Source organism: Prionailurus bengalensis, chromosome B3 (genome assembly GCF_016509475.1).
Source record: "Prionailurus bengalensis isolate Pbe53 chromosome B3, Fcat_Pben_1.1_paternal_pri, whole genome shotgun sequence".
NCBI classification, from domain to species: domain Eukaryota; kingdom Metazoa; phylum Chordata; class Mammalia; order Carnivora; family Felidae; genus Prionailurus; species Prionailurus bengalensis.
In genome coordinates this window covers 32,843,583-32,869,766 of record NC_057355.1, presented here as the reverse complement: position 1 = coordinate 32,869,766, position 26,184 = coordinate 32,843,583, and the positions used below count along the sequence as shown (strand labels likewise).

Genomic DNA, 26,184 nt, shown 5'->3' with positions numbered 1-26,184 from the left:
ATGGCAAATAAAGGCCTGAAAATCTGCTCAACATCTTTAGCCACTATGGAAATGCAAATCAAAACTAGGAGATAAACATTACACATACTTTTGATGATAAAAATAAAAGACTGACAATATCAAGTGTTGCCAGGATGGGTGGTAACCAAAACTCTCCTAGAATTGCTGGTGGATGGCAATGGAAGACAGTATTCCAGCTCAAAAAAATATTCTAGCAGTTTCTTAGAAAGTTAAACATATATTTAGCGTATGACCCAACAGCGTCACTCCTGGATATTTATTCAAGATAAATGCAAATCCATGTCCACATGAAGACTTGAACATGAGTGTTCATAGGAGATTGATTGATTGATTGATTGACTGATTTTTTTTTTGAGAGAGAGGGAGTGGGAGAATCCCAAGCAGCCTCCACACTGTCAGCACAGAGCCTGACAGGGGGCTTGAACCCACAAACCGTGAGATCATGACCTGAACCAAAATCAAGAGCTGGATGCTTAACCGACTGAGCCACCCAAGCACCCCTGGAGTCTTATTCTTCATGGCCCAAAACTAGAAACAATCCTATTGTTCAACATTTGGTGAATGACTAAGCCAATCGTGGCATCTCCATAAAGGGAGTGTTTGCTCTACAATACACACGACACACACAGATCTTAAAAACTTCAGACTCATTGAAAGAAATCAGATGCAAGAGGGGCATATTTAATGATTCATTCCATTTATATGAAATTTCTAGAAAAAACAAAACGTTAGTGACAGAGGCAGACCACCAGGGGCCAGGAGAAGGAGGCAGGGGTTGACTGAAAAGGGTCACGAGGCTCCGGAGGAGTGAAGGACATTTTCTAGATCTTCACTGTTGGGTTGCTTACAGGACTGTGTACATTTGTCAAAATTCAGCCTCTGTGAAGCAAACAGATACGACTAGCAGTCGCAACATTAAAACAAGGGATGAGGAATAAATCTAACAAAAAGTACAGACCGCCATGAACTGTAAAGCCATGTGAAAGATTTGGCAGAGGCAGTTAATGCCCAGCGAATATTCCACACGCTTCCTCATGTACCACAGCCTCCTTGGTGGTTACGAGATGGCCAAGTGACAACAGACCATGAGAGGAAGTGAAGCATGTCTCTGCTGGACAGAAGTGGTCCACGATCACTCACCTCTTCCAGTTGCCTCTGCTCCTCCCACAGCATCTTGGACACCAGGGGTTCCAGCTGATATCAGTGAGGAGAGTGGCTGCCTGGCCTGCAGGGGGCTTTCCCTAAGCTGGAATAAACCCTCCTTGTGTAAGACCATTGAAATTTGGAGCTTTTCCTGTTGGGGCAGCTAAGTGCTAATTATCCTGACGGGTATATATATAGCTAGATAGATATAAAAAAAAACACATTAAAGAAGACCCAGGTGTGGGGAAAGTTATACTCTGTTCATCCATAGGAATACAAATTTTAATAATAATGCTCATGTAATTTCAAATGAGAAGTCCATTGAATTCTTCATGCATCTTAACAAACTGATTGTACAATGTATATGGTAATACAAAGAGACTAGAATAGCCAAGACGTTCTTTAAGAGGAAGAAGGTGGGGACTCGCTCAACTAAATATCAACGTACTTTATAAAGCTATAGTAAGACAGGTACTGTTTGAACAAGGACAGGCAAGGACAGGTGCTGAACACAGAGCCTCAACATAGACCCAGAGATGATACATAGTGACATTGTAAATTAGTAGGAACAATTGGTTATCCATACGTGGTAAAAATGAAACTGAATTCTGTCCTGATACCATACCAAAGTTAAGATCAGGTAGGTTAAGCAACAGTACACATTTTTGCAAATTAATATAGAAAAATATCTTTATAACATCAGAGGAAGATAGGTTTCTTAAACCAGCAAAAAAGACACTAAAGAAATACTAGACATTTTTTTAATATTGCTAAACTTGATCTCATTAAAGCGTAAAACTTCTATCAAAGAACACCAAAAAAAAAAAAAGTGAAACTAAAAGCCAAAAAGAGGAAGATGCTTGTAACGCATCTAACGACCAAAGAATTTGTTCCCCAAATAGATGTGTGTGTGTGTGAAACTACTACAAATCAATAAAAAGATAATAAGAAATCAGGCAAAATACATTGAAAAAATATTTCTCAGAGGAGGAAATACAAATGGCAAATGGATATATTAAAAAATATTCAACTGTACTAGTAATCAGGGATTTGCACATTAAAACATAATCAGGTGTCACTAGATTGGGAAAAATAACAAAGTCTGATGATTCCAATTATTGGCAAGAACGTGGGGCAGGAGTAAGTCATACCCTGTAGGTGGGAGGTATAAATTGTTAAAACCACTTAAAACTGTTTGGCATTATCTTGTAAAGCCAAGAGTAACTCACCCTATGACTCAGTTATTCTGCTCCTAGATACAGAATCTAGAGATCTTTTTACACTTCTTTATCCGGAGCCACAAAGAAGAATGTTTCTAGTAGCTGTGTTTGTAATAACAGGACCTGGAAGTAACCATCTCCAGAAGTAGCCATCTCCAGAAGAATACTTATGAACATGGCATATTCATATATTGGAATGCTGTACAGCAGTGAAAATGAATTAACTAGCTCTATGCATCAACAGGGTCTCAAAATTACAATATTGAACCAAAAAAAGCAAATTACTAAAGGATACATACAGCATGATACCACTGTGCAAAGTTCAGAATTTTACAAATGTATTCAGTGGTGTACAAATTGGAAAGGGCAGGCAATGAAAAGATAGATCATTTGCAAGGAAACTGAAAACAAGAAAATGAACTAAAACTCAGTTTGCTTTTTACAATCACCGTCTATCAGCAATTCTGAATATTATTATTGATAACTGCCCCTCCCCCCCCAGCAAAGACAACTAGTTCCAATCCCTATCCCCCAACCTTGGTAAGCAACCAAACACATTGTTTAGACATGCTTTATTTTGGTAGTAAAAGTGTCAGGAAAAGTAAGGGGATCATAGTGGTACATGGTTGCTTTATCATATTTTTAATGTCTTATTTATGTATTTATTATGTGTTTATATCTTCTGTGTGTGTGAAATATTCCACCCTCAAGAGAAAGGGAATTGAGGAAGCAACATCAACAAGGGGCGGGGCGGGGTCGGAGAGGACCACTCTGTAGTGATGTCCTTGTCTAGAGCTATTGGTGGGGAGGAGGTGGGAGCCAGATTGTGGTGGAGGAAGAAGTGACTTGGAGGAAAGGAAATGAGGGTGGGGAACGGGGACAACTCTCAAGAAGTTTGGCTGGGAAGAAACAGAGTTGACGGAGGGATTTTATTCAACTTTTTAAGTGTTTTTTCAAAAATGTCAATCTGGCTTATCCCCACAAAGGCAGAAAGGGTGACTTCAGTCCTGCCCACCACGATGGTAGCGGCACATGGAACCGAAGTCTGGGGTGTGGTGACACTTCTGGGGGTGGGGGGCGCTGCCTGTGTGGAGGGGAGGGAGGGTCTTATGGCCAGTGTTGTTCGGAATCGCTGGTAGATGGTGATGATGACAGATAAAAGAAAGCAACCTGGCGTTTAGTCATTTTTATTCTTGCTTTTAAATTCTTACAGACAACACCACCTTTCTTGCCTGCGCCCGGACAGACTGCTCCTGCCATCAGCCCCTTGGCATGTCACCACGGAGAGGGGCAGGATTGGAGTCCCCAGTGCCAGGTGTGCATCCTGGTCCCTGCACATTCTCGTGGACTGGTCTGGCCCAAGTTCCTCGCCCTGTTGAGTGTAGGTGCCCTTCTGCTCACTGTAACTGAGGTGAATTCTGAGTGGTCAGGGCTGTGTGGGTAGAAGGAGAGAAGGGGAGATCACCAGCGCCTGGCACATGGTGGGTACTTACCAAGGGTCCTTTTGGAGTCAGGGAACAGAGAAGATCATGATTGGCGTTGCCTGGGTCCCCCAGTGGAGCAGCGAGGCCCTGTGCTGTGCAGGTACCTGGGGTGATGCGTCCTGGGTAGGTAGGGGGGTGGATGGGGGTGAGTATCCTTGGGGCCGCTGAAGTACACGTCTGCCCCTCGAGGTTTGGCTGGACTAAATCACTCTTCTTCGAAAAGACTTCCCCAGAGCCTCAAAGGCCAGGCCTGTGTCCCACCTCTGCCCTCCCCTGGGTCCCTGAGGAAGCGCCTGCTGCCTGGGCCGCAGGGGGCAGTTGTCATGGGGACGCCAGGCCTGCCAAGCTGCCTCCTTAGCAACGGGACTCCGGGGATGGTTACCATGGAAACAACATCCACTTGGCAATCCGTGATGGGGACCGGGTTCCCTGCCCTTTGCTGAGGGCTTTCCCCTCCTCCTGCAGGCGGCCACGTGGCAGTCCCCGAGCCCAGCAGGGAGCCCCGGGGACTTCACTTTTCCAGCCATGGATGGCTGCCTGTCCCCTACGGCAAGGTCGCAGAGCTGATAGGCACCGTCTGTGGCCTGGGGAGAGTGGGGGCACCTGCCTGAGGGCTTCACAGAGAGTCTGGGGGCCAAGCCCAGGGCCCCCACCCCTCAGCAGGGAGTGGGTGCCACACCTCTTAACAGCGAAGCCACCAATCCTGAGTGTGCCCTCAGGTTCCCCAACCCACACGGCAGCCCAGCGGCTGTTCCCTGTCCTTGGCCATTCTGAAAGGCAATCCTCTGTCCTGGCCATGACACCCTACCCCCAGCCTGGTCACCTTTTGCCCCCCAGCCTCCCTCCAGTTGCTGAGGGCTCAGGCTAAAATGGCATTTCACTCTTCAGTATCCAACTGGAGTCCACATGCACACTGACTATCCTCCTGCCCCGATGGGGAACACCAAGGAGCCCTAACAGCTGGGGTGGGAAGGGTCTGAGCCAGGGTCTCCTCCACCAGCCGACAAAGGACACTCACACACTCTCACGCTCCTCCTTAATGACTCACCAGCCCGTAAACAGTGCACACCAGCCCCCACAGCCAGACCTCTCACACTCCCTTGCACATGTGACCCCTGCTCTGGGGCACAGATTTGTACACACAAGTGCCCCCGTGTGCTCTAGGGCCCATGTCCCACCGCCCACCACAGGCTGGCTCCTGAGCCTCCAGTATATCCCACTGACCTTACTCTCCAATCCCAATCCCTGACACCTGGAAAAAGACAGCATCTGCTGGAATTTTTTTATTTAAATAAAATATACAACACGGTGCATTTACCGTTTTCTGTTTTAAAAGTGGTAGATTTGAAAATTGCTTGTGGGGGATTGGGGATGAGTGGGCCTGCTGACTGGACCTGGCTTCCCCAGTCTCTGAGGAGTGGCTGGACGGGGTCAGAGCTTTTATAAAATGTGTGTGTGTGTGTGTGAAGAGGGTAGTGAGGCCAGGCCCTGATGGCAAGGGGGGTGGTCCTCACTCCTCATGGCCCTGCACCCTCCACCCCTACTCCTGTCCCCTCCCCCCACCCCATCACCTCCAGGACTAGACTGGTTTTGGATCGAGTCCTGTTCCCTTCCTTGGGGGGAGGGCGGGACAGGGGTGTGTGCAGAACTCACGTTGAGGCTGCCACTTAAATCCTTCCAGTTCTGAGAACTCCCTGGGCCTCAGGGGTATTCTCCTGCCCCACTAGAGACCAGGGCCAGGTGCTTAGTCTCCCCCCAGGATCCTTCCCCACCTTCTCTCCTGGATGACTGCCTCCCTGTCCCTGTGGCCCAACCATGGAGAAATTGGCCTGCCCTACATCCCAGGACGACTCAGGACAAAACCTGATGGTGACATCATTCTGGTTGGAGCATGGAGGGGGTTCCTGGATGGACAAGGCGAGACCAACCCTCCTCACTGTGCGGGTCCTGGCAGCCATATCTGCTCTTGCCTGATAGGCAGAGGCGGACCATTAATCTTGGCTCTGTTGTCTGGGAGGAGGAGCATGCTTCAGGAGGCACCTGAGCAACTTTCACGTTGGCCCCCCACTCTGAACCTGCTTCTGGCTCCCAGGTGCCTTCAGAATTGAGCCAATCCTCTTAACCTCTCATCCAGGGCCTTCCCTGGATCTCCACCCAAAGCCCCTGACTCTACAACTGTTCGTCCACCTCAGTCTCGTCCTCACTGGGCGCTCCATCCCACCCCTACTCTCCTCTTCTTGACACTCCCCTTCTCTTCCCTTTCCTTCCTTCTTCCTTTCTTCCCTCTGACACTTCCACCTCTCAAGGCCTGACTCAAGCCCACCACCGGCCACAGGAGGCCCTTCAGGAGGCCCAGGCACCTCCTGTGTCCTGAGATCATAAGATCCTGGAGCCCTCAGATGAAGTTCTCTGAGCTCTTACCATAGCTTGTTGGAGCAATGGCTGGGCACATGAGGGATCAGAGGAAACATTTATTGAGCACCTACTATGGTGTGTGCCAGGCTCTGGGCTGAGCATTTCACATCTACTTTTCTCATCTGGTCCTCATAGGTCCTTGTGAAGCAGTACCATGATTATTCCCATTTTACAAGTGAGGTAACAGACTCAGAAAGGTCAGATAATTTGCCCAAGGTCATATAGCTAAATGGCAGGGCTGGGATTCGAACCCAGGTCTGATTGCTTCCAAAATCTGGTCTCTTCCCGCAGCACTACAATTGAAGACTCACTTAGCCCCGCTCAACAATTGCTTATGGAAGGGATATAGGATTTGGCCACAGGCAGGCGTGGATTTAAACCTCAGATCAGTCCTGGCTCTGCCACTCCTAGTTACAGGATTCTGGGAAAAATACAGCCAAACTCCGTTTCTTCACCTGTGAAATGGGGAGAATCAAAGTACCTACCTCATCGTCTTTGTGAAATTGAGGGCGTTAACGTGTGTAAAGTGCTAAACCAGTGCTTGGCACAGAGCAGACTCAATAAATAGAAGTCCCCCTCACCTCCCACTGTACAGATGGGAAAATTGAGGGCCATGGAGGTGACAGGATGTGCTTGAGGCCCCACAGGGAAGGAGCAGTCTTCTGCCTCCATGTGGTGAGAGGTTGGGCTGAGACTGGATTTGAGACCAGAGATGGGGAGAAAGGGAGCCTGCTGAGAGGTCCTGGGGTCCTCTTCCCTGAGGACTGCAAAGAACACTTCCCCGAGACCCTGTGGTGTCCAGCCCGAGGGCCAAGGCGTGTTGCTGGATGTAAAGTGACCTGGGTGTCCTGGCAACATGGGGTTAAAATGTGCACACATGTGAGTGGCTATCTACATGGCTCTACAGAGCGCTACATAACTATACATATACACATCTTACATACATATACATATACATATACATGTTCATATACATATCTTGCTAAGTTTGCAGTAGAAAAAATGCAAGACTCTCAGGGCCCTGGCCCCATTTTTGTCTCAAGGACTCAGGCGACTGAGGCTCCCCAGAAACACATCCAAGGGCAACACTTTCCTACCCCCATAGAATGGGGCTCCAAGTTCACAGCTAGGGGGCTAGTGGTGCCTGTTGCCCTAAAACAAATACAATAAACAGATCTGCTCTAAGAACCCCAAACATGGGTCACCCCCACCCCCCAAGCCCCAGAGACCCCACCTGCCTTCTTCTGGCTTTTGCCTTTTGGGCCCTGCCTGCTTCCCTCCCCCCTCCCTCCCTCTAGTGCTGTGTATTAAAATAGTCTATAAAAGCAAGTGACCAAAAATCTATAGCTCTAAGAATACCTGGTTATTTTCTGCTGTCTTTTTTCTGGTGTGGGTTTTTTTTTTCAATGATAATTATTATTGTTATTGGTATATCTCCTAATCACAGTTAAACCTGAAGGAAGAAAGAAGGGAGAAAAAGGGAGAGAAGAGGGAGGGAGGGGCCCCAGCTCATAGATTGGACGGCAGTTTGGAGCGCACCGGCTCAGACCTGGCCCCAGGTTCCCTCTGGGGGGCAGCAGTCAGAGGGGGGCCCCCAGAAGAGGCGGCTCTTGCCCCAAACAAAGAAAGAGGGGGTGGCAAAGAACCTGAGGATGTCTTCCGAGGCAGAGTGACATGCTGGCCGGGGACGGCACCATAGGGCCTCCCCGGGGGACCGAGGCCCCCGCTGCCCCCGCTGGCGCCCCCAGCTCTGGGGACCAGCGGGAAGGCAGCCACGGACTCCCCCGAGGAGTGCGGAGAGGCTCTGCGGAGAGTCTGCGCCCCGTCCTGGGGCAGGGCCGGCTGAGAGGCTGAGATGAGCTTGAGGTCCTGGGTGAGGCGGCCTGGGGTGAGGGGTGGCGTGCCCCGGCGCTGGGGGACCTGGGGGGCCGGGGGGCTGGATGCGGGCGGCAGGAGCAAGGAACCGTGGGAGCCAGAGGCCCGAGGGGGGGCACTTGGGAAAGTTCTCGGGGGGCCTGGGCTGTGGCCAGGGGGGCTGAGACCTCCGCGGGGTGTAAAGGCTACGGGAGAAGCCCCCCCAGAGGCCCCGGCCACGAAGGACAGGCGCTCCGGTTGCCGAGGGGGCGTCTCTGGCGTACTTGGTGGGCCGGCGGCCAGACCTGGGGACAGCTCCCCGGGAGGCTGGCCCAGCTGCCCGGGGCTGGACGACGGGGACCGGGATGAGGGCGGGGGCGGCAGGAAATGCTCCAGGAGTCCCAGGCCCCCCCGGGCCCCCGGCAGCGGCGGCGGCGGCTGGTTGGCCTGCGGCGAGCGGGCGCCGGGCTGCAGCGGGGTGAGCAGCGGAGAGTCGGACGAGGACAGGGAGCCGCCCAGCGCCTTATGGAAGTGGCTGAAGCCGGCGGCGGTGGCGGCGGCGGCGGCGGTGGCGGACGGCGTGGGAGCCGGGGAGGAGCCGCCGAGCCCGGGGGGCGGGGAAGAGCTGGACGAGGGCAGCAGGGGGCTCAGGCCCGCGGGCGCGGAGAATCCGGCCAGCTGCTGGATGTGGAAGGAGGAGGAGGACGGCGTGTCCACCTGCGACGGGCTGCTGGCGGGCGAGGCGGAGCCCAGCGCCGACGGGATCAGGGACTGCAGCCGCTTCAGGTGCCTGGGCGTCTGCCCCGCCCCGAGGCTGCCTAGCCCGGGGCCGGGAGGAGGGCGGAAGATGGCAGCGGGCAGGCGGGGGTGGTGGGTGAGCGCGATGGCCACCGAGGTGGTGGCCGCGGCGGCCTGCAGCGGCGCCTGGATCAGCGGGGTCCAGATGACCGGCGTGGGGGTCGGGGTGGCGGAGGCGGCGGCCTGGACGCGGTGGGCACAGTGGGCCATCTCGCGGTCGTGCTGCACGATCTGCTGGATGATCTCGTTCTCCTGGTAGTTGAAGACGCCCGAGTTGAGGTCGTGCTGGACTTTGTGGAGGAGGATGGAGTTCTTCTTGCCTGGGCCGCAGAACGAGAGCAGGGGCTCAGGCCAGAGCAGGAGGCGGGGTTGGGGAGGGGGGAGGCCCCAGCCCAGCCGCCCTCTTGCCCGGCCCCTCACCAATGCGGTCCAGGCGGTCCAGGGCCACCGTCTCAAAGGCCCGCCGCATCATGGGGTACTCCTCCAGCACCTCGTTGAAGTTGTCCACGCTCAGTGAGTAGAGGCGACAGTAGGTGTCAGCCCTCACGCTGGCCGTGCGCCGGCCCCGGGTCAGCAGGCAGATCTCTGCCAGGACAGCAGGAGTGGGGAGGGAGCTGGAAGGGGCCTCCTGCTAGACCCCGACCTGGGTCCCCACTGTCTGGTACAGAAGCTTGACAGTCACAAGACTCCATCCCCGGCTGTGACCACACTAGATGTCCCCCAGTGGGTGCCAGGCTCTTCCAGTTCTGGGACCCCTATACTGGGCCACAGACACCCACTTCCAAGCAGTGGCCACGAGGGGCTCCAAACATCATCCTTTGTGTCTCTCCTGTCCATTCCCCTGTCCCCCCCAGGGCTCCCCGGCCGCCTCACCTCCAAAGTAGGAGCCATCTGCCAGCTTGGTCTCCTTGTTGCCCTTGGTGAGCACACTGACCACACCGTGCTGGATGAAGTACATCTTCTTGCCAATGGTGCCTTCTCGGATGATGTAGTCCCCTGGCTGAAACACCTCGAAGCGCAGCTTGGTCAGCATGGATGTCACAAAGTTAGGATCCGCATTGGCAAACAGCGGCATGGAGGCCACCAGCTTCCGGCAGTTAAAGTTGATGATCTCCTGCTCTCCAGACAGGGTGGGTGGGGAGAGAGGGAGAAGGTGAGGGAGCCACCCAGCAGGAAGGAAGCTCCCTTCCCAGACGCCCCCACCCTGCTCACCTCCCTCAGTGGCTCGCTCAGCTCGCCCAGGATGCTCTCCTCATCGAACATCTTGCCCTGGTAGCGGTGCTCATAGTAGTCATGGATGCGCTGTCGGGTGTCGGGCGGGAGCTTGTGGAAGGACATGTACTGCTCCACCTGCTTGTACTGAGCCCCGGGAGAGAGGGAGAGGGCGTCACCTCCTGATCAGCCTCGGTCCTGCTGGTGACCAGAGCTGGCACTGACCCTGTGGGCCTTCTTGGCTGTCCCTGGCTCCTTGAGATTGAGATCCTTGGTGTGGGTGTGCCCCAAACAATGGCCCTGACTCCCAGCTGCTTGGGGTGGGGGAGGGCTCCATCAGCGTGTTCAATACTATGGAGATGGCCGGGGTCAATAGGGACTGTCCAAAGCCTACTTACAGGCCAACTGACCAGGAGATCAGTCAAGTTTCCTCTGCACATGGGTCTTTTCTGTGTCACACTATGGACCAAGGCTATGGACCAAGGAGGCTTCACTGACCCTGGAAGGAACTCTTTCCCACCAGTGGTAACACTGGCATAGGCAGCGGGGCTGGGCTGCAATGGGTTAGGAGGACTGGAGGCTGCAGTCATGATGCCTGACCCGTCATATGGCGTGCATCCAAATGTGGCCCCAGCTGGGTCCAAGTCATTTTGTTGAAGACTGACTCTAGCCCACGGGAGGGCCAGAGTAGAGCAAGGTCCTTAATCAGAGGTTGGGGATAAGAGATTTGTGAGCCTATGTGCCCAGGGCTCAAACTAATAAGAAATGCTCCTGCCCACCCAGAGGTGAAGGATGGGTGCTGCCCCAGCCATCCCAGGACTGTGGGTGGAGAGTAGGGGTCCACAGGAGCATGGTAGACAGAAACAGATTAGGCAATTAGTAAATTTTTCCCACACTGAGATGTCAGGGAAGTTTCTCTACCCCAGGAACAAGCAGATTAGGGGAGCCTGTTCTCATACATTAGTACTTCCAAGAGGTGGGGTGGGGGGGTACACAGTGTGGCTACAGATAGATGCCAATAGACAAATGAGAGCTGGGAGATGAAGTTTCCTAAAGTTCTTCCAGCCAAGCTGGCTCTGTCTGCTCAAAGTTGTACCCAGCCCCAGGGGACAGAAGAGCTAGAGCTGTATCTTAGAGAATTCCCCATGCCTACAGAGTCAATAGTGGTGAAGAGGCAAGGTCTGGAGACAGAGATGGAGTTAGAAGGTTGCTGAAGTGGTCCACGTGAGAGCTAGTAGTGGGGACAAAGGGAGGTAATACATTTCAGAGAGATTTCAGAGAGAGATTCAGTGAATCATATTGGAGAGCCATTAGCTAAAGAAGAAAATAAAGACAACTCTCAAATGGAAAGCCACAAGAGGCTTGACTCTGCCCTAAAATGAACCCTGGTGCTTTTTCTGAACTGTCCCTGATTGTAGTCCCGGACTGAGCCTTCAGCCTGGTCACACACTCGACCCTAATCCTGGTCACACACTGGGCCCTCGCACTGATCCTGCAGTGAGCCCGATCCTCGTCACACACTGAGTCCTGCCCTGGTCACAGGCTGGGCCCTGACGCTGGCCCATATGGATTCCTCACCCGGCCCAGACTAAGCCCTGGCCTTTATAATCCAACTCCTTCTGTCCTTCCCCTTTCCAGCCCCCTCATTCCTAATCCAGACCCTTTGTTCTACTCGGGCTGATTTCTCTCCCACCCATCTACATACCTTTGCTGCTGCTCATCATGACGACTGCCCTAGAATTCTACTCTTCTACCTTCTCCTTCCTCTGCCTTCCCAAACTGACCCTCCCACCCTGCCCTGGCTCTGCAGGCTCTTCTGAGCTCTCCTTTTGGCAGCATGGGACCTGGGCCTCCATCTCTCGGTCACCCCACCAAAGGACAGCACCTGGAGCAGGCAGGCAGCCAGTTAATCCATACATACTGAGCCCTGCCATGTGCCTGACACTGCGAATTCAATGGGGATGGAGAGACCTGGGTCCTGCCCTCACAGAGCCACAGCCTGGATAGGGAAGAGGGGACGCTAAACAACCGATCACACAGATTAATTAAGCAATGGCAGGCGTACCAAGTGTGGCGAAAGGGAATTAGAGGGCATGGTGGGGTCACATGATGGGTGGGGTCACGGAAGGCTCACCACGGAGGCCAAGTGCATGCTGAGAGGTGGAGAAATGGTCAGGTGAAAAGGAGAGAGGAGAGTTCCAGGCTAGTGTTTGAGCCAAGGCCCTGTGGCAGGTCATGTGTAAGGCCCTGGCATGGCTGGAATAGAGGGCTGTGGGCCCATGGCTTGATCCGGGCATGAGAAGGGCAGGGGCCAGGGGTGCCCAGATGGCTTAGTTGGTTGAGCATCCAGCTCTTGATTTCAGCTCAGGTCATGGGATCGAGCCCTGCATCAGGGGGATTCTCTCTCTCCCTCCCTCTCTGCCCCTCCCCCACACAATCACTCTCTCTCTCTCTCTCTCTCTCTCTCTCTCTCTCTCTCTCTCTCTCTCTCTCTCTCTCTCTCTCTCTCTGTCTCTCTCTGTCTCTCAAAAATAAAATAAATAGGGGTGCCTGGGTGGCTCAGTTGGTTAAGCATCTGACTTCGGCTCAGGTCACGATTTGATGGTTCGTGGGTTCGAGCCCCGCATCGGGCTCTGTGCTGACAGCCCAGAGCCTGGAGCCTGCTTCAGATTCTGTGTCTCCCTCTCTCTCTGCCCCTCCCCTGCTTGTGCTCATTCTCTCTCAAAAATAAATGAATAAACATTTAAAATAAATAAATAAAATAAAAACATTAAAAAAACAAAAAAAGGAAGGGCAGGGGCCAGATTATGCCCCTTAAAGGCCAGGCTGAGGAAACACACCTCAGAGTTCCTCTGCATGTAGGAGTAACGTGAGGACTGTAACAAGTTTTAAGCAGGGTGATGTGATCAGCTTTACCTTTTTTAAATGCCTGCTCTACCTGCCACATAGAAGATGGAGTAGAAGGTGGTAGATGGAGTCCACTTGGCCAATAAATATTGAATGGCTTGCTCTGTGCTAACACAGTCTTAGTGGTTGGCAGGTACCATTCACTCCTCGTAAATGCCATGATATGACTGACCCCTTCTAATGTCCCCATCTTACAGATGAGCAAATGGGGCGCAGAGACGTGAAGGGACATGCCCGCGCTCCACGGACAGCTGGTTATATCATTTGGGCCCCACTGCACAGAGGTGGCCGTAGAGCATGGTGGCAGGGGTAGCACTGAGAAAGACGGAAGACAGGGAGGAGTAGAGAGCAAGGCCTGAGCCACCAGGGACCCAATGTGTGACAACTGGGAAAACACGCCAGCCACGGAGAGCAGCAGAATCGGCCAGAGAGGGAGGAGGAAAACCGAGGGTGTACGCTTACGGAAACCAAGTGCGAAGCCAGGGAGGGAGAGGTCACTGTCTAATGCCACTGACAAGCTGGGCGAGATGAGGACCCAAAGGAGCTATTGGCTTTAGCAACGCAGAGGGCACTGGTGAACGTCAATTTAATGGGCCAAGATATGGATTCGGCAACCGGAAACAATGTGGGGGGTTGTTTATTGTAGGAATTTGTTCCACGAACAGGAGGCAAACTAAAAAGTTAACAGGCAAAGCCAGATGATGGTAGAGGACAGAACACGTGGGGGGCCTGGTGGGGACCCACTGGCTGCCAGCCTGTGATCCCTGGGAATCAATGGTCAGGTTCTCTCGAGAGCGCCCAGGATGGACCACAGCTTTCTGACCTACCTTTTCCTGGTACTGGCGCCGGGAGGAGTCCAGGGACTGGATGAGGGCGGTGGCGTGGCCGATGAACATGGCGTAGCAGGTGGCGCCCACAATCATGCTGAGCATGGTGAGCCAGACGTCCGACATGCCTACAGGTGCCTGCCGTCCGTACCCAATGCACAGCATGTGGCTCATGGCCTTGAAGAGGGCATAGGAATACTGCTTTCCCCAGGAGTTGTTCTGTGGACAGATTGTGGGGTGGGTAGTGAATGGCCCGTTCTCTCATTAGCACCTAGAAAGATCCTTGCCACCTTCTGCTCGTCAGCCTAACTCTTTCCCAGTGTGTGAGCCCTGGGCTTCCAACCTGGCTGTTGGCTGAAAGCCTTGGGTGAGGGACAGGAGGTCCACGCTGGCAACCTGTGGTGACAGTGAGTCCCCGACTTGGGCCTTTCCCTTGTTATCAGGGACAGGGATCAGACCGGCAGCCCCAGCAAAGGGAGGGGAGCCAGCCTCTCAGCCCCCATGGGGCAGCCTGGAGCCCCTCCCCCACCCAGCAGCCAAAGGCTCCAGGCCGAGCCACCCTGCTGTCCTCTGCTTGCTGAAATAGCCCTATCCCCCAACCAAATGACTGCCAAGTGAAGCCCATTTCCCCACTGACCTCAATTATAAAACCAGATACACTTCCCCTGGGGGGACAAGCTCTGGCAGCCTGAGCCAAAAACACTGCCCTCGTTTTGGGTGAGCAAAGTTTAGGCGCCGCGGAGCTAACTCGCCTCCTGGGTGAGCCCCGCCAGTCCAGGGCTGAGGCCACTAGTTGTCCTCCCCCATCGGGAGGTGGACTGTCTGGAACACACAATGCTTGGGGGCAGGAGAAGGGAGAAAGGGAGTGAGAGAGGCTCTTGGCTATTTTTGTCTCCAAAGCCACTCAGTGTCTCAAGGAAGTCTCTGTGTGGGAACGCTGGGTGCAGAAGGACCATCTCCTGAATTGAGTGCATGTGTGGGCCTGTCACCCTCACACAGAGGAAACTGTCCCAAAAGAGGAAGCTGCCAGATGAAACCCAGCACCTGCCACCTCCCCAGCGCCTCCCTGTTCACACAGGGAGTGTGAGCAACAGTGTGCACGACCTAGTGCGGAACCCACAGAGCCCCTGCCCAGAGCCCCAAACCTTTCCACGGTCACCAGGCTGTTCTTAGCACCCAGAGAAAGGCACAGGAGCTGCCTGCCGTGTTCAAGGTCACTCAGAATGGTTCTAGACAAAGCCGAGCTGGTCTGGTGGTTCTCAGTCCAGACCAGGTTGGGAGGTCAGCGGGGCTGATCCAGGGGTGCTGGCCTGTGGTCCGGGCCTGGGGAACTGGGGTGGCCCCCAGCTGCCTCTCAGTCAGGGCTTCTGGCCTTACTGCAGAACCTCTGGGGACCGGAAAATTCAATCCATATGGCCGATTCATTTACACTTAGCTCATCAAAAGGCTGTTTTGTAAAGGCCTATTTGATGCTGAAAGATGCCTCAGGGTCTCTTTCACCTCTTTCAAAGCTGGTTTTTTGTCCCCTGGGGCCCTGGGGATTTGCCAACAGACCAAACCAACTGACTGGAGGAGGGAGGCAGGGGTTCGCCAGACCCACAGAAATGCTCACAGGTCCAGGGGTCCCCACCCCGCCTGGTGCCCAATCTGTCCATGGGAGGCTGGGGGACTGACTCTACGCTATGGCTTCCCAGCCCCAATTCCATCTTCCCTCACCCACCACGGGGTTGGTGGTAGGGAGGTGGTAAGTCTTCCCAGCTGAGGGCCCCACCTATGAGCAGCAGGTGTGTATCTGGCGGCGGGGGAGGAATGGGGGCAGGGGACAGCCCAGCTCAGCTGCTGGAGCAGAAGGAGGCCCTGTGTGATCTGGGAGTCTGGGCATTGCCAACAGCGCCCTTCATAGGTTTCCCTTTTCTTGGGTTCCGCTTTTAGGACTAGTCTGCCTCTGGGGAGCAGAGGTAGGACAGGAGCCCCCAGCCCAGCTTTGCCACTCTTGAGATAGTCTGAGAAAGGCCAAGGTTTCGTCTCCCTGGGTGAAGTTGGGACAAACACAAAGCTCCCAGCCGTGCTGGATGCTGTAAGAAGGCACAGGTAACCGCACGCAGCCCAGCGCTCTGGGACAGACGGATACTGGCTAGATCCATGCGCCCTTGGGCACCAGGCTGGCACCCCAGGATCCTACGTGTGGGGGCCCAGGAGTCCCAAGCCCTAGACCTACTCTGCCCACCTGTGCCTCGCTGGCTCCCCTCTTCCCAACGCCCAGAGGGAGGGCTGAGCCGCACGCTCACCACCATGTTGTTGATGGACACCCAGCAGTCGTCGGGGAAGTCCTGCAGCATGGGCACCAGGAACTGCAGGCAGCCGTCCCAGTGGCAGAGCAGGAGCATCATGCCGATGAGATTTACTATGCGCACCACGGCGCTGGCCAGGTCGTAGGTCATGTGGAAGATCTGCAGGCAGAGGGCAAGAAATTGGCCTGGATAGGTGGGCTGTCAGGAGGGGTCTCAGCTCGCCCCTGCAGCTGCTTGTGGGCGCCGCTCCACATGGACTTGGCAGAGCACCGGGCTGGGTGCAGGCGCAGGCTGTGGCAAGGGTGGGAAGGTGTCAGGCTGGGAGCCGGAAGCACACAGCAGGCTGTAGGGCCCCAGAGGGATGCCTCCTGGGTTGTGGGGGCCTCCCACGGGAAGTCCAGCCATCCAGGCCGATATGCGAAGGGAGGGCATCCGGAGCCCCATAGACCCCAAAGGGTGCAGAGAAGCTGCTTCATCTGCTTGCCTAAGCCGTGAGGACAACAGGGAGAAAGCCAGAGCCAGCGTGAGCCTCCTCCGGGGACCAGAGTCTGCAGTCTGGCCAGGGGCATGGTGCTTCCCTAAATCTGCCACTAGACGCTGAGGACCTACCAGGGGCAGTGGGCTCTGCTTAAGACAGCCACGGAACTGAAGGAGAAGCAGCACAGACACTCCAGGTTCACACAGACCTTGATCCCAGGCCCATTTCCACCCCATTCCTAGCTGTGTGACCTTGAGAAAGTCCCTGACCCTCTCTGAACGTGCCTTCTCATCTGGAAAATGGCAATAAAAATTCTTACCTGGATGGATTGTCAAAAGGATTAAATTATACATATAAAGTGCTTGGTACTGGCTATAGAAGTGTTCTATAAATTGCAAACCATTATTAATTGATAAGTGGTTAATAATTAATCTTTATGATTAGTTAATATGTGGTCGTAGTAATGCTCTCCCGTATCGTTTAATAAAGCACAGCACCCTCCGCCTGGGTGGCTCAGTCAGTTAAGCGTCCAACTCTGGATTTCAGCTCAGGTCAGGATCTCACAGTTCTTGGGTTCGAGCCCCTCACCAGGCTCTGCGCTAATGATGCGGAGCCTGCTTGGGATTCCTCTCTTCCCCTCTCTCTTTCTCTCTCCCCCACTCATTCTCTCTCTCCCCCCACCTCAAAAATAGATTAAATTAAAAAACATAAAAACAAAATAAAGTACAGCCCCCTCAACCCCAGCCCAGTGGCACCCATGCATCCCCACTCTCATGGCTTCTAGTGAGAGGCTGACGCATGGGTGGGTGGGGCCAGGGTGGGCACATCAGCCCAGCACCCCCCGCCCACCACCCTCCTTCCAGAGCTGCTGCTTCATCTGGTTTCAACAGGGCTCACCATGCTGACAGGGCAGTGAGGGGACGGAGAGATGGAAGGAAGTCTGGAGGGAGGTCTCAGGAAGTTCTGGCCTTGCCTCTGGCCTGGGAGGCTCTGGGGGCAGCATGGGGTAGACTTTGGTAGCTGGCGGCAGGATACTCTGATACTAGCGACCTCAGTTTCCCCTTCTGAAATGTGGGCCTAGTTTGGGTCTAGGTTCTGAAAAGCCGAACATGAATCCTACTTGTCCCTCATCTCCAGGGTTGTGCCCGCCCGTGGCTCCCTTAGTCGCATGACTCTGGATATTCCAGCTGAAAGGCTGTGGAGCCTTTTCAGGAGGAAGCGGAACTTGGAACAGCTGGTGGAGGGTAGTGCCGCACCACCCCCATGGCCCTGGTGACAGAGGGACAGTGACACCACACCTGAGTGTGGGCACGTGGTCCCACAGCCACCACCTCACTTAAACTCACCCTTTGCTGGAAATATCATTAATCCATTTTACACCAAGGCGCAGAGAAGTAAAGGGATTTGCCAAAGTCATGGCGGCAGCGGAAGAGGCATTATCTGAAGATACCAGGGCTGCCTGCAGATTAGTGCGTTGGCCTGGTGAGGGAGGGGCTGTTTTCGGTGGCTCTGTTTGGCAGGTGAGACAACTCAGACCCCAAGTGGCTGAGTGATGTGGCTGGATTCACACAAGCAGGACCCAGGGCTAGCCGGAACACCCCGGCATCTCGCCTCCGCAGCCCAGTGCACAGACAGAGCCGTGTGTGCTGCAGCCTGGCCCCACGGGGGCCCCAAACCGGCCCCCAGTCCTCAGTGTGTCAGCTCCCAGCCAAACCGATACGTTAGCGTAAGGAGTGGCAGGCACTAGCGACTGGGCAGGGCGGCTTGGGACTGGGGTCTCGGAGGTGGAGCAGGCCTGAGCACAACACCGGTGCCTCTGGCCATCGGTCCACTGCCAGCTGTGCCCTGGGACCTGGATCCCGAGCCCAGGAAGCTCCTCAGCCTCTCCCCACCGTTTCCCGCAGCTCCTGAATACCAGCACCACATCCTGGGCTCTGAGGGGAGATGCCCCTCCCGGCCCTTCCGTGCTTAGGTGAACACAACAGCTCTATGACCTTGGGCAAGTCACTAAACTTTCAAAGTCTCAGTTGACCAGGATGCCACCAGCTCTCCAGACTCAGAGGCTGGCAAGTGACGTGGGACCATCTGGTCTCAGAAATGGCCAGCACCTGCCCTCACGTCCCACCACATCTCAGCCTCCCCTCAGCTAAGACGAGCCAGGCATCTGCCCCCCATTGCTCAAGGTTGCTAGAGAAATTAAACTGGCTAAGAAAGTCCTCTGGGCCCTGAACACAACACAGGTGGGGTCATTATTACGAAGCTCCTTCATTTCCCAGCTGCTACAGACTAGATGTCTGTGTCCCTGTGAAATTCATATGTTGAGGCCCGAATCCCCACTGCAATGGGGTCTTTCGAAGGTGATTAGGTCGTTAAAGTGGCACCCTTATGGATGGGCTCAGGGCCCTTAGAAGAAGAGACATGAGAAGGAGGATCTCTTTCCACTCTGTGAGGACATAGCAAGAAGGTGACCATCCACAAACCAGGACGAGGGCCTTAGGCAGAACCCAACCACACTGGCACCCTGGTCTGCTCTCCAACCTCCAGAACTTCAGGAAATCACTGTTTGTTGTTTAAGCCCTGATGTCTGCGGTATTCTGTTATGACAGCCTGAGCTGGATGGTACCTATGGTGTCTAGGGCATAGAGTACTATGTTGTATATGCTGCAGAGTATAGACTATATAGTATGTGGTATATAAAACAGTACTTGAGCTGAAGGAAGCCTTGGACCCCTTTTAGAAAGCGTCCCAGGGGTGCCTGGGTGGCTCAGTCGGTTAGGCCACCAGTTCTTGATTTCGGCTCAGATCATGATCTCGTGGTCATGGGATCAAGTCCCACATTGGGCTCCATGATCCTCTCTCTCCCTCTGCCCCTCCCCCACTTCTCCTCCCTCTCTCTCTCTCTCTCTCTCGCTCGCTCAAAAAAAAAAAGAAAGAAAAAGAAAAGAAGAGAGGAGAGAAGAGAAAGGAAAAGAAAAGAAAAGAAAAGAAAAGAAAAGAAAAGAAAAGAAAAGAAAAGAAAAGAAAAGAAAAGAAAAGAAAAGAAAAAGCAAGCATCCCAGACTGGGGCAGCCCCTGAAAACTTTCCTCTACATGAATCACTCTGGGCCTTAGAGACAGAAGTATCAGGGTTGGCACGTTTTTATGCAGTACTTTCTTTTCCTTTGGCATCATCTATGTTTTTTGTTCCTTCGTGGCAAATTTTCTTCCAGGATCAGGTGCTTGTCTAGCTTTGGCTTTATCGCGACCTCAGCAATGAATATGGCAGAACACATGGTACGATCTCAGGAACTGAGAAGTGCTTAGCGACAAGGGTAAAGGTGAAGGTGATGATGACAGTGATGGGATGATTGCGATCAGGGCTGCCACACGTGTATATGGTGGTGTTAGGGAAAGGCCCCACTCTGGGCAGGTGCAGCCTGCCTCTGACCTTGCGGGAAGAAAATGGTGCCTTTTCCTGCAGGTGGGCACAGGCTCATATGTCCTGCACAGAGCACAGTGGTGGTGGTGGTGCCAGTGTCGGGCTGAAGAAGCATGTGGATGTAGGGAAGGCCCATGGGGAGGCAAGGAGGGTGCTGGGAAGTGGTGGGAGGGTGGGAGTTTTCGGTGGGGGTGAGGGGTATTGTGGCTGACTGCACCAACGTGGCAAAATCTGAGCTTGCTGCCAAGAGTTGGGTTGGGGGTACATCCATTCAGGCTAGGAGGGCACCCAGGTGGTGAGGTCACTCGCCCCGGCCCCGACACTATGGCACCCAGGTGTGGTTGCCGAGAGTAAGGCTGGACGTTGCTGGGAGAGGCTGCTGAACACTTGTGTGTCCCTGCTGTGGGCTGGAGCCACAGGCCACCCGCAAGTCAGCTGCACTACACAAATATTTGTTTTGCTCTTTGTACCTCATTAAAACCCCCGTTTACGATGTTGGTTCTGACCGTGGGGGTTGAGTACTTCATTTCCAGGCCCTGCAAGGCTTGCTGGGTGGGCAGCCTGGGCAGCTTGCTCTCTGTGCCCCGCAGGGCACTTGGGGGAGGCTCCGTATCTTCTGGCCACAGTGTGGAGACAGAGCGACATGTCCTCTACCTCGGCCAACCCCTTCTCATCACAGATGAGTTTCCTTATCTGTGCAATGGGTCAATAACTGCCAGCTCCCAGGGCTGTCTTGGGGATAAGGAGAGATGATGTCCACAGCTGGTACACAGTAGGTACTAAATGCATGTTGGTTCCTTTCCTTCCCTCTCTTCCCCAGCCTTCAAAGACAGAGTTGATTTCTCAGTCCTGGGAAGAGACCAGAAACTGGAGTTTCTGCCAAGCCTCTTCTTGGGGCCTAGTTGAGTTCCCTCCCAGGGACTCGTCTTCTCCTCAGGGAAAAAGAATAACTTCCCCTTGTGTCTCAGGGACCAGTGGCCACACTGAGGTCAGCAATCCCAGGCCTGAGAGGATGGCTGCTGCATGTGTATCCCGGAAAGAGCCTGGAGGTGCCCAAACTGAGGGTCATGCTGAGCCCCTTCCTGGGGCACATAGACAGGGCCAACCCCCTGCCCCGAGGACCGCTCCTTGATTCCAAAAGATAGAAAAATTGAGGCCCATGGGAGAGGAGACTCATCAGGAGGCTCGGCCTCGGCCCAGCCTCCTGCCTCCAGCCTGCCTCCCCAGGATGGCTTCCCCATTCCTGAGGGAAAGAGAGGATTCTGGGATGGGTTGCTGGGGTGCAGGGCCTGCAGGGGAACATCCGGAGGGGGGGCGACCAAGGTTTCTAACAATAGCCTCTGTGCCTGTAACAAGCTCACACCTCAGAGGGAGGGAAGAGGCTTGGCTGGGAGAGGCTTGGGTGGAGGATGCTGACCTAGATCGCCTGGGATGGAGGCAGAGGCTGGCATCCTCTGAGAGGGTGGCTGTCACCTGCCGAGACCTCCCCCTCCCCTAACTCCGAACACCTGCTAATACCACTAGAGAACTGTCTGATGGGGGAGTGAAGCCTGGGGGTCAGGAGTCTAGCATCTTACAGCTTCACCAGGGGTTATTTCCTCTTCACAGGTGGCTACCACTCTACCTGCCACCCGGGGCTGAAGACCATGTCCTCAGGATCAGCTAACACGATCCTTGCCGACAGAGGCTGGAGTGGGGACCAAGCTCCCACCTCCTAGACTATCAGAGCACACCTGACAGTTGGGGAAAGTGAAGCCTAGAAAAGGAAAGAGAGTCACATATGGAGTTAGAGGAGGAGACAGAGCAGGGTTTTCTCTACCAAATACCTCCTTTCCCATGTTTCATGTAGACCTGGGACCTCAAGGGTCTCCCTGCTCTTGCCTCCAGGCCAAGTTGAGGCTAGAAGCCCCAGGACTGGGGCAGGCTATTGAGGATGTGGAGACAGGGTTTCTGGGACCAGCTGGGAAAACCCAATTCAATCCCAGGGGTCCAATGGGAGCTCTTGGTTGGGCGGTGTGCCCGGCAGAAGCCAGCTCAAAGCAATTTCCTCCCCAGCTCATAGGCAAGATAACAGTGTATGTGGAGGGGGTGGGGAGTCATCCATCTGGCCTCCTGGGATCTCCCTTCTGCCCACAAGATTGAGTACCAACTTCTAGTTCAGAGCCCTGACCTAAGGCCTCCTGGGGCCTCTGTCTGCCCCAGGAAAGGGCCAGGGCAAGAGCCTGCCTGACCAGTTCTGGATAGCCCAGAGAGGCAGCAGGGACAGAAGCCCTGGACAGAGCTCCCAGGACGCATGGTGCAGGGACAGTAAAGAAGCACTTAGTTTCTATTCTCACACTTATCCTGCTGAACCACTGGCCATTCTGCCACTTCTCCCCAGATATCATGGCCCTCAGGGCCCAGGCATGAGGAAGGAGCAAGGATGGCTCCCAGGGAGCAGGGGCCTGGAGACACGAACCAATGCCAGAGAAGGCAAAGAGTGGCTATTTCTCTGCTTTTAATGACAATCTGGCTGTAAGTTCAAGACAAACAGAAGGTCGGGGTGTGGTGGTATCTTAGGGACTGAGGGAACCAACGTGGTCCAGTATTTTGACTTGGACGAGCCTGTTAGGGCATTCTAGGAAATATGCTTCCATTCTTCCTCCGCAGCCACTCAAAGGGGCCCAGCCACCGTCCCCTCCTCCTGCCCGGCACTGTCCCCTGTCAGGCCTGAGCTCAGCCCCACATGCCAACACCTCTCCGTAGCTGGATGTCCCATGGTTACCTCAAACCCGACCTGTCACACAGAACTCCTCACGCCACCCATCGACCCGCTCCGCTGCCTGCCTTCCCAATCTCAGCTGGGAGTCATCCCTAACAGAGGGACAGATAACAGAATCAAAGTCACCCCACATTCAGGTGACCTAAGAATGCAGGGAGTGCATGGAACCCGGAATCAGGAGGCCCAGGTCCAAGACCCTAACACTGGGGCAGCTGACTCTTCTGACCCCTGTCCTCGCTGACAATCAGGAATAATAAATCCTGCCTGGCTTGCCTTGCCAGATAGGTGTGGCGAGCCAATAAGATAAGGGTTAGAAAGTATTTGAGAAAAGCAACCCCTCCCATAGAGGTATAGAGGATTATTAAGACAAGTGATTGGGGAGGGGCATTTATCAGATAGTTCACCAGGCTTTGTGCTAAGCATTTGGTAAATACCATCCCATTTAATTCTCAAGGCAATCCAGTGAGGATTAGACCCACTTTGCAGATAAGAGATTGAGGCTCAGGGAGGCAAGGTGGCACCAAGGTCACAGAACCAGGCAGTGTGGAGCCAGGATCTTCATTCAGGTCTGAGAAGTGTAAAGCCCTGTGGCCGTTCACTGCACCAGACAGGCACTTCTCATTGCTGGGAGTCAAGAGAGCTAACTGGGTTCTGCTCCAGCTCTTCCAGAGGCCTGCTGCATGACCTTGGGCAAGTCATTGCCCCTCCTCTGTCAGCAGGAATAATGCAAATTTTCCTAGGCAAGGAAAATTTCTGCCATGCAGGGATGCTGCCAGGCCGGTGTAGGCACTTCTGCAGCACAGGTGTTCATGACACCTCCGACCTCAATCTGCCAGTGCTCTAACCATCAGCCATGTGTGCTATTTGCCCAGGGCCCAGGCTGTTGCTGGGGTGGGGTGGGGTGGGGTGGGGGCTTTGTGTCCTGAGCATAGGAACTTCTGTCCAACCAAGCAGAGGGGTCCTGGAGACCAGAAGACCAGCAATGAGCCACGGCAAGAAATACGTCTCTGTAGAAGCTTCCCCAGGCTACAACCTGCTCCAGACCCCAAGGTGGGCAGCCTCACAGAGTATGCCTACCCCCGCCCTGACACTTCCAGGCTGGCCTGCCTGCCGCCGCCGCCAAAAGGTGTAAGGTGGATGGTGGCAGACACAGACAGAAGCGCTTGCAAGGTCACCTGCTTTTTCTCAAACGCCAGCCCATAGCCCTCCTCTTGTCCTTCCCACAGATGACTGCATTCAGCCCATGGCTGAGTTAGGTTTGTTCAGAACAGTGTTTTTTTTTACACCCAGTCCTTTTACAATTTTTTATTTAGTTTCTGTAGCCAGTGCTCTGCCCACAGCCCCTAGGATCCCTTTACAGTTTGTGCACACACAACTCCAGTCTCCTTGGAGCTTTTCACTCCCTATGGCTAGCACCTGCGGCTCTTTGTCGGAGACCTGCCCCAGGCTGCTGGAAGCCGCTTCGCCTGCTAGCACTGAGCGCAGGAAGTACCCTGAACTAATGACAGACACGCAAGAGGATATAAAAACTCCAACTTCTTTGCCCTGACTGGGACAACTCAGAGGTGTGAGGTAAGAGGTGTGAGGTATGCTGTCCCCAGAGCTCCCCATGGGACTTTGCTTGATGTCACCCTTGTTTGGCCTCCTTCCTTCTTTCGTGTGTCCCTCTTCCTTAGTCCCCCACCAGATGATTCCTGGAAACACTCCCCACCTCAACCCCACTGAGAGAAAAGCCACTTTCATGCAAATCCTCACCTCAGGCTCTGCTCCAGAAGAACTCCCAGGATACCTAATAGAGTTGCCTACAAAATTTGCACAAAAATCCAGATTTCTGCATCCCATGGTCAACCTATAGATCTAGCAACCCTGGGCCCTTTCTCACTTGGCAACAAGTGGCCAGAGCAGAGTAGAGGCAGACAGAAAATGTTTTCTTCAGTTTTCCCCAGTCTACCACACTCTCTACTGCCTTCAGCTGGCCCTTTTTACCCATTCGCGTTCCCTGCCTGGCCCCTGCCAGCTCATGAGTTTGCATTTCCTACAATATAGTCCAATGGTTAACAGTGCAGGCTTTGGAATCCAGGTTCCTCAATTACTGATTCTGTGACTTGATATAAATCCTTTAAACTTTCTGCCTCTCGGTTTCCTTATGTAAAAGACGATGTACCTATATGATACTCTCTACAGTTGTTAGAGACTTCAATGGGATACTGCCTGTAAAGTGAGTTTTACAGTATCTAGCACATAAGAGGTCAAGAAATTACTAATATTTGTCCTCTCGGAGCAGATGTGCCTGCTACAATCTGACAGCCCAAATCCAACTATCTGAGATTACCTGGGGGCCCCTTACTCCCCCTGGGGGTAAGATACCCCTTCCCCCAAGATGTTTGGGTCTGACCACTCACCTCTTCCCACTGATGAATATATCGAATGAGGCGGGAGAGACGCAAGAGGCGCAGGAGGCTGAGGATCTTGGTGAAGCGGACAATGCGCAAGGCCCGGGCAGTCTTATAGACCTCTGAGTCAATGCGTGTCTCCACGATGAGGAAAATGTAGTCCACAGGGATGGACGAAATGAAATCTACCACGAACCAGCTTTTGAGGTACTTCATCTTAATCCGCTGCGGATCCAGGATGATCTCTGTGTTGTCCTCCACCACGATCCCTGTGCGGAAGTTGAGGACCAAGTCGATGAGGAAGAACGTGTCCGACACCACATTGAAGACGATCCAGGGTGTGGTGTTCTCATCCTTGAAGAAGGTGATGCCCACGGGAATGATGATTAGGTTTCCAACCATCAGCAGCAGCATGGTCAGGTCCCAATAAAATCTGCCCAGAGACACAGGGGTCAGTCGCCAGGAGGACAGACAGAATGAGTTACAGACTATGGGAGAAAACTCCAAGGGACAGCAAACGTTGAAGAAGGAAGTCTCGGGAGGTTCTGAGTCACTGGGTGAGAAATGCACATGGGTACCAGGGGAAGATATGGAGATTGGCATAGAAAGGCTCTTCCTTCACTAAGGATACCCTCTGCCTGCCCCTCTGTCTGCTCCCCCGACCCCATCCCCACTCCCCAGTGGGATTCAGGCTGAAAAGCAAACCATAACAATGATGTCCAGAGAGAAGTGCAAAGCTATTTTAGAAGCAGGAGTAGCTTGCCCCACAACACCCCAGGCTCAGGCTTAGCTGCTCCATTCTCCCTGAGGGTCAGCTGTGGTCTGAGACAGGCTGGCAGGCAGACATGCTACAGACCGTGACCAGAGAGCAGGGGAGGTCCAGACACACAGCAAGTGTCTGGGTGGAAGGATGCTTGGGATCCACTCCCAGCTCTGTCATTGACATGCTGTGTGACATCAAG

The 26,184-nt window shown here is 53.9% G+C and overlaps 1 protein-coding gene and 1 long non-coding RNA gene across 2 annotated transcripts in view; both read right to left on the bottom strand.

Moving 5' to 3' along the window:
- Positions 1–681: 681 nt before the first annotated feature.
- LOC122468456 lies at positions 682–7,484 on the bottom strand. The gene is made up of 2 exons (XR_006293247.1): positions 3,878–7,484; positions 682–3,790 (listed from the first exon to the last, which is right to left on the bottom strand). It is a non-coding gene; the product is annotated as an uncharacterized LOC122468456 (long non-coding RNA).
- Positions 7,485–7,688: 204 nt separating this feature from the next.
- The window catches only part of HCN4 (hyperpolarization activated cyclic nucleotide gated potassium channel 4), a 42,337-nt gene continuing 23,841 nt past the window's right edge, over positions 7,689–26,184 (bottom strand). The window contains exons 2-8 of the mRNA XM_043555058.1: positions 25,232–25,655; positions 16,170–16,331; positions 13,882–14,100; positions 10,148–10,294; positions 9,809–10,049; positions 9,356–9,520; positions 7,689–9,255 (exon numbers count right to left, since the gene is read on the bottom strand). Of these exons, the coding sequence (XP_043410993.1) occupies positions 7,793–9,255; positions 9,356–9,520; positions 9,809–10,049; positions 10,148–10,294; positions 13,882–14,100; positions 16,170–16,331; positions 25,232–25,655 (2,821 nt within the window). The 3' untranslated portion in view covers positions 7,689–7,792. The remainder of the gene's footprint in view (positions 9,256–9,355; positions 9,521–9,808; positions 10,050–10,147; positions 10,295–13,881; positions 14,101–16,169; positions 16,332–25,231; positions 25,656–26,184) is intronic.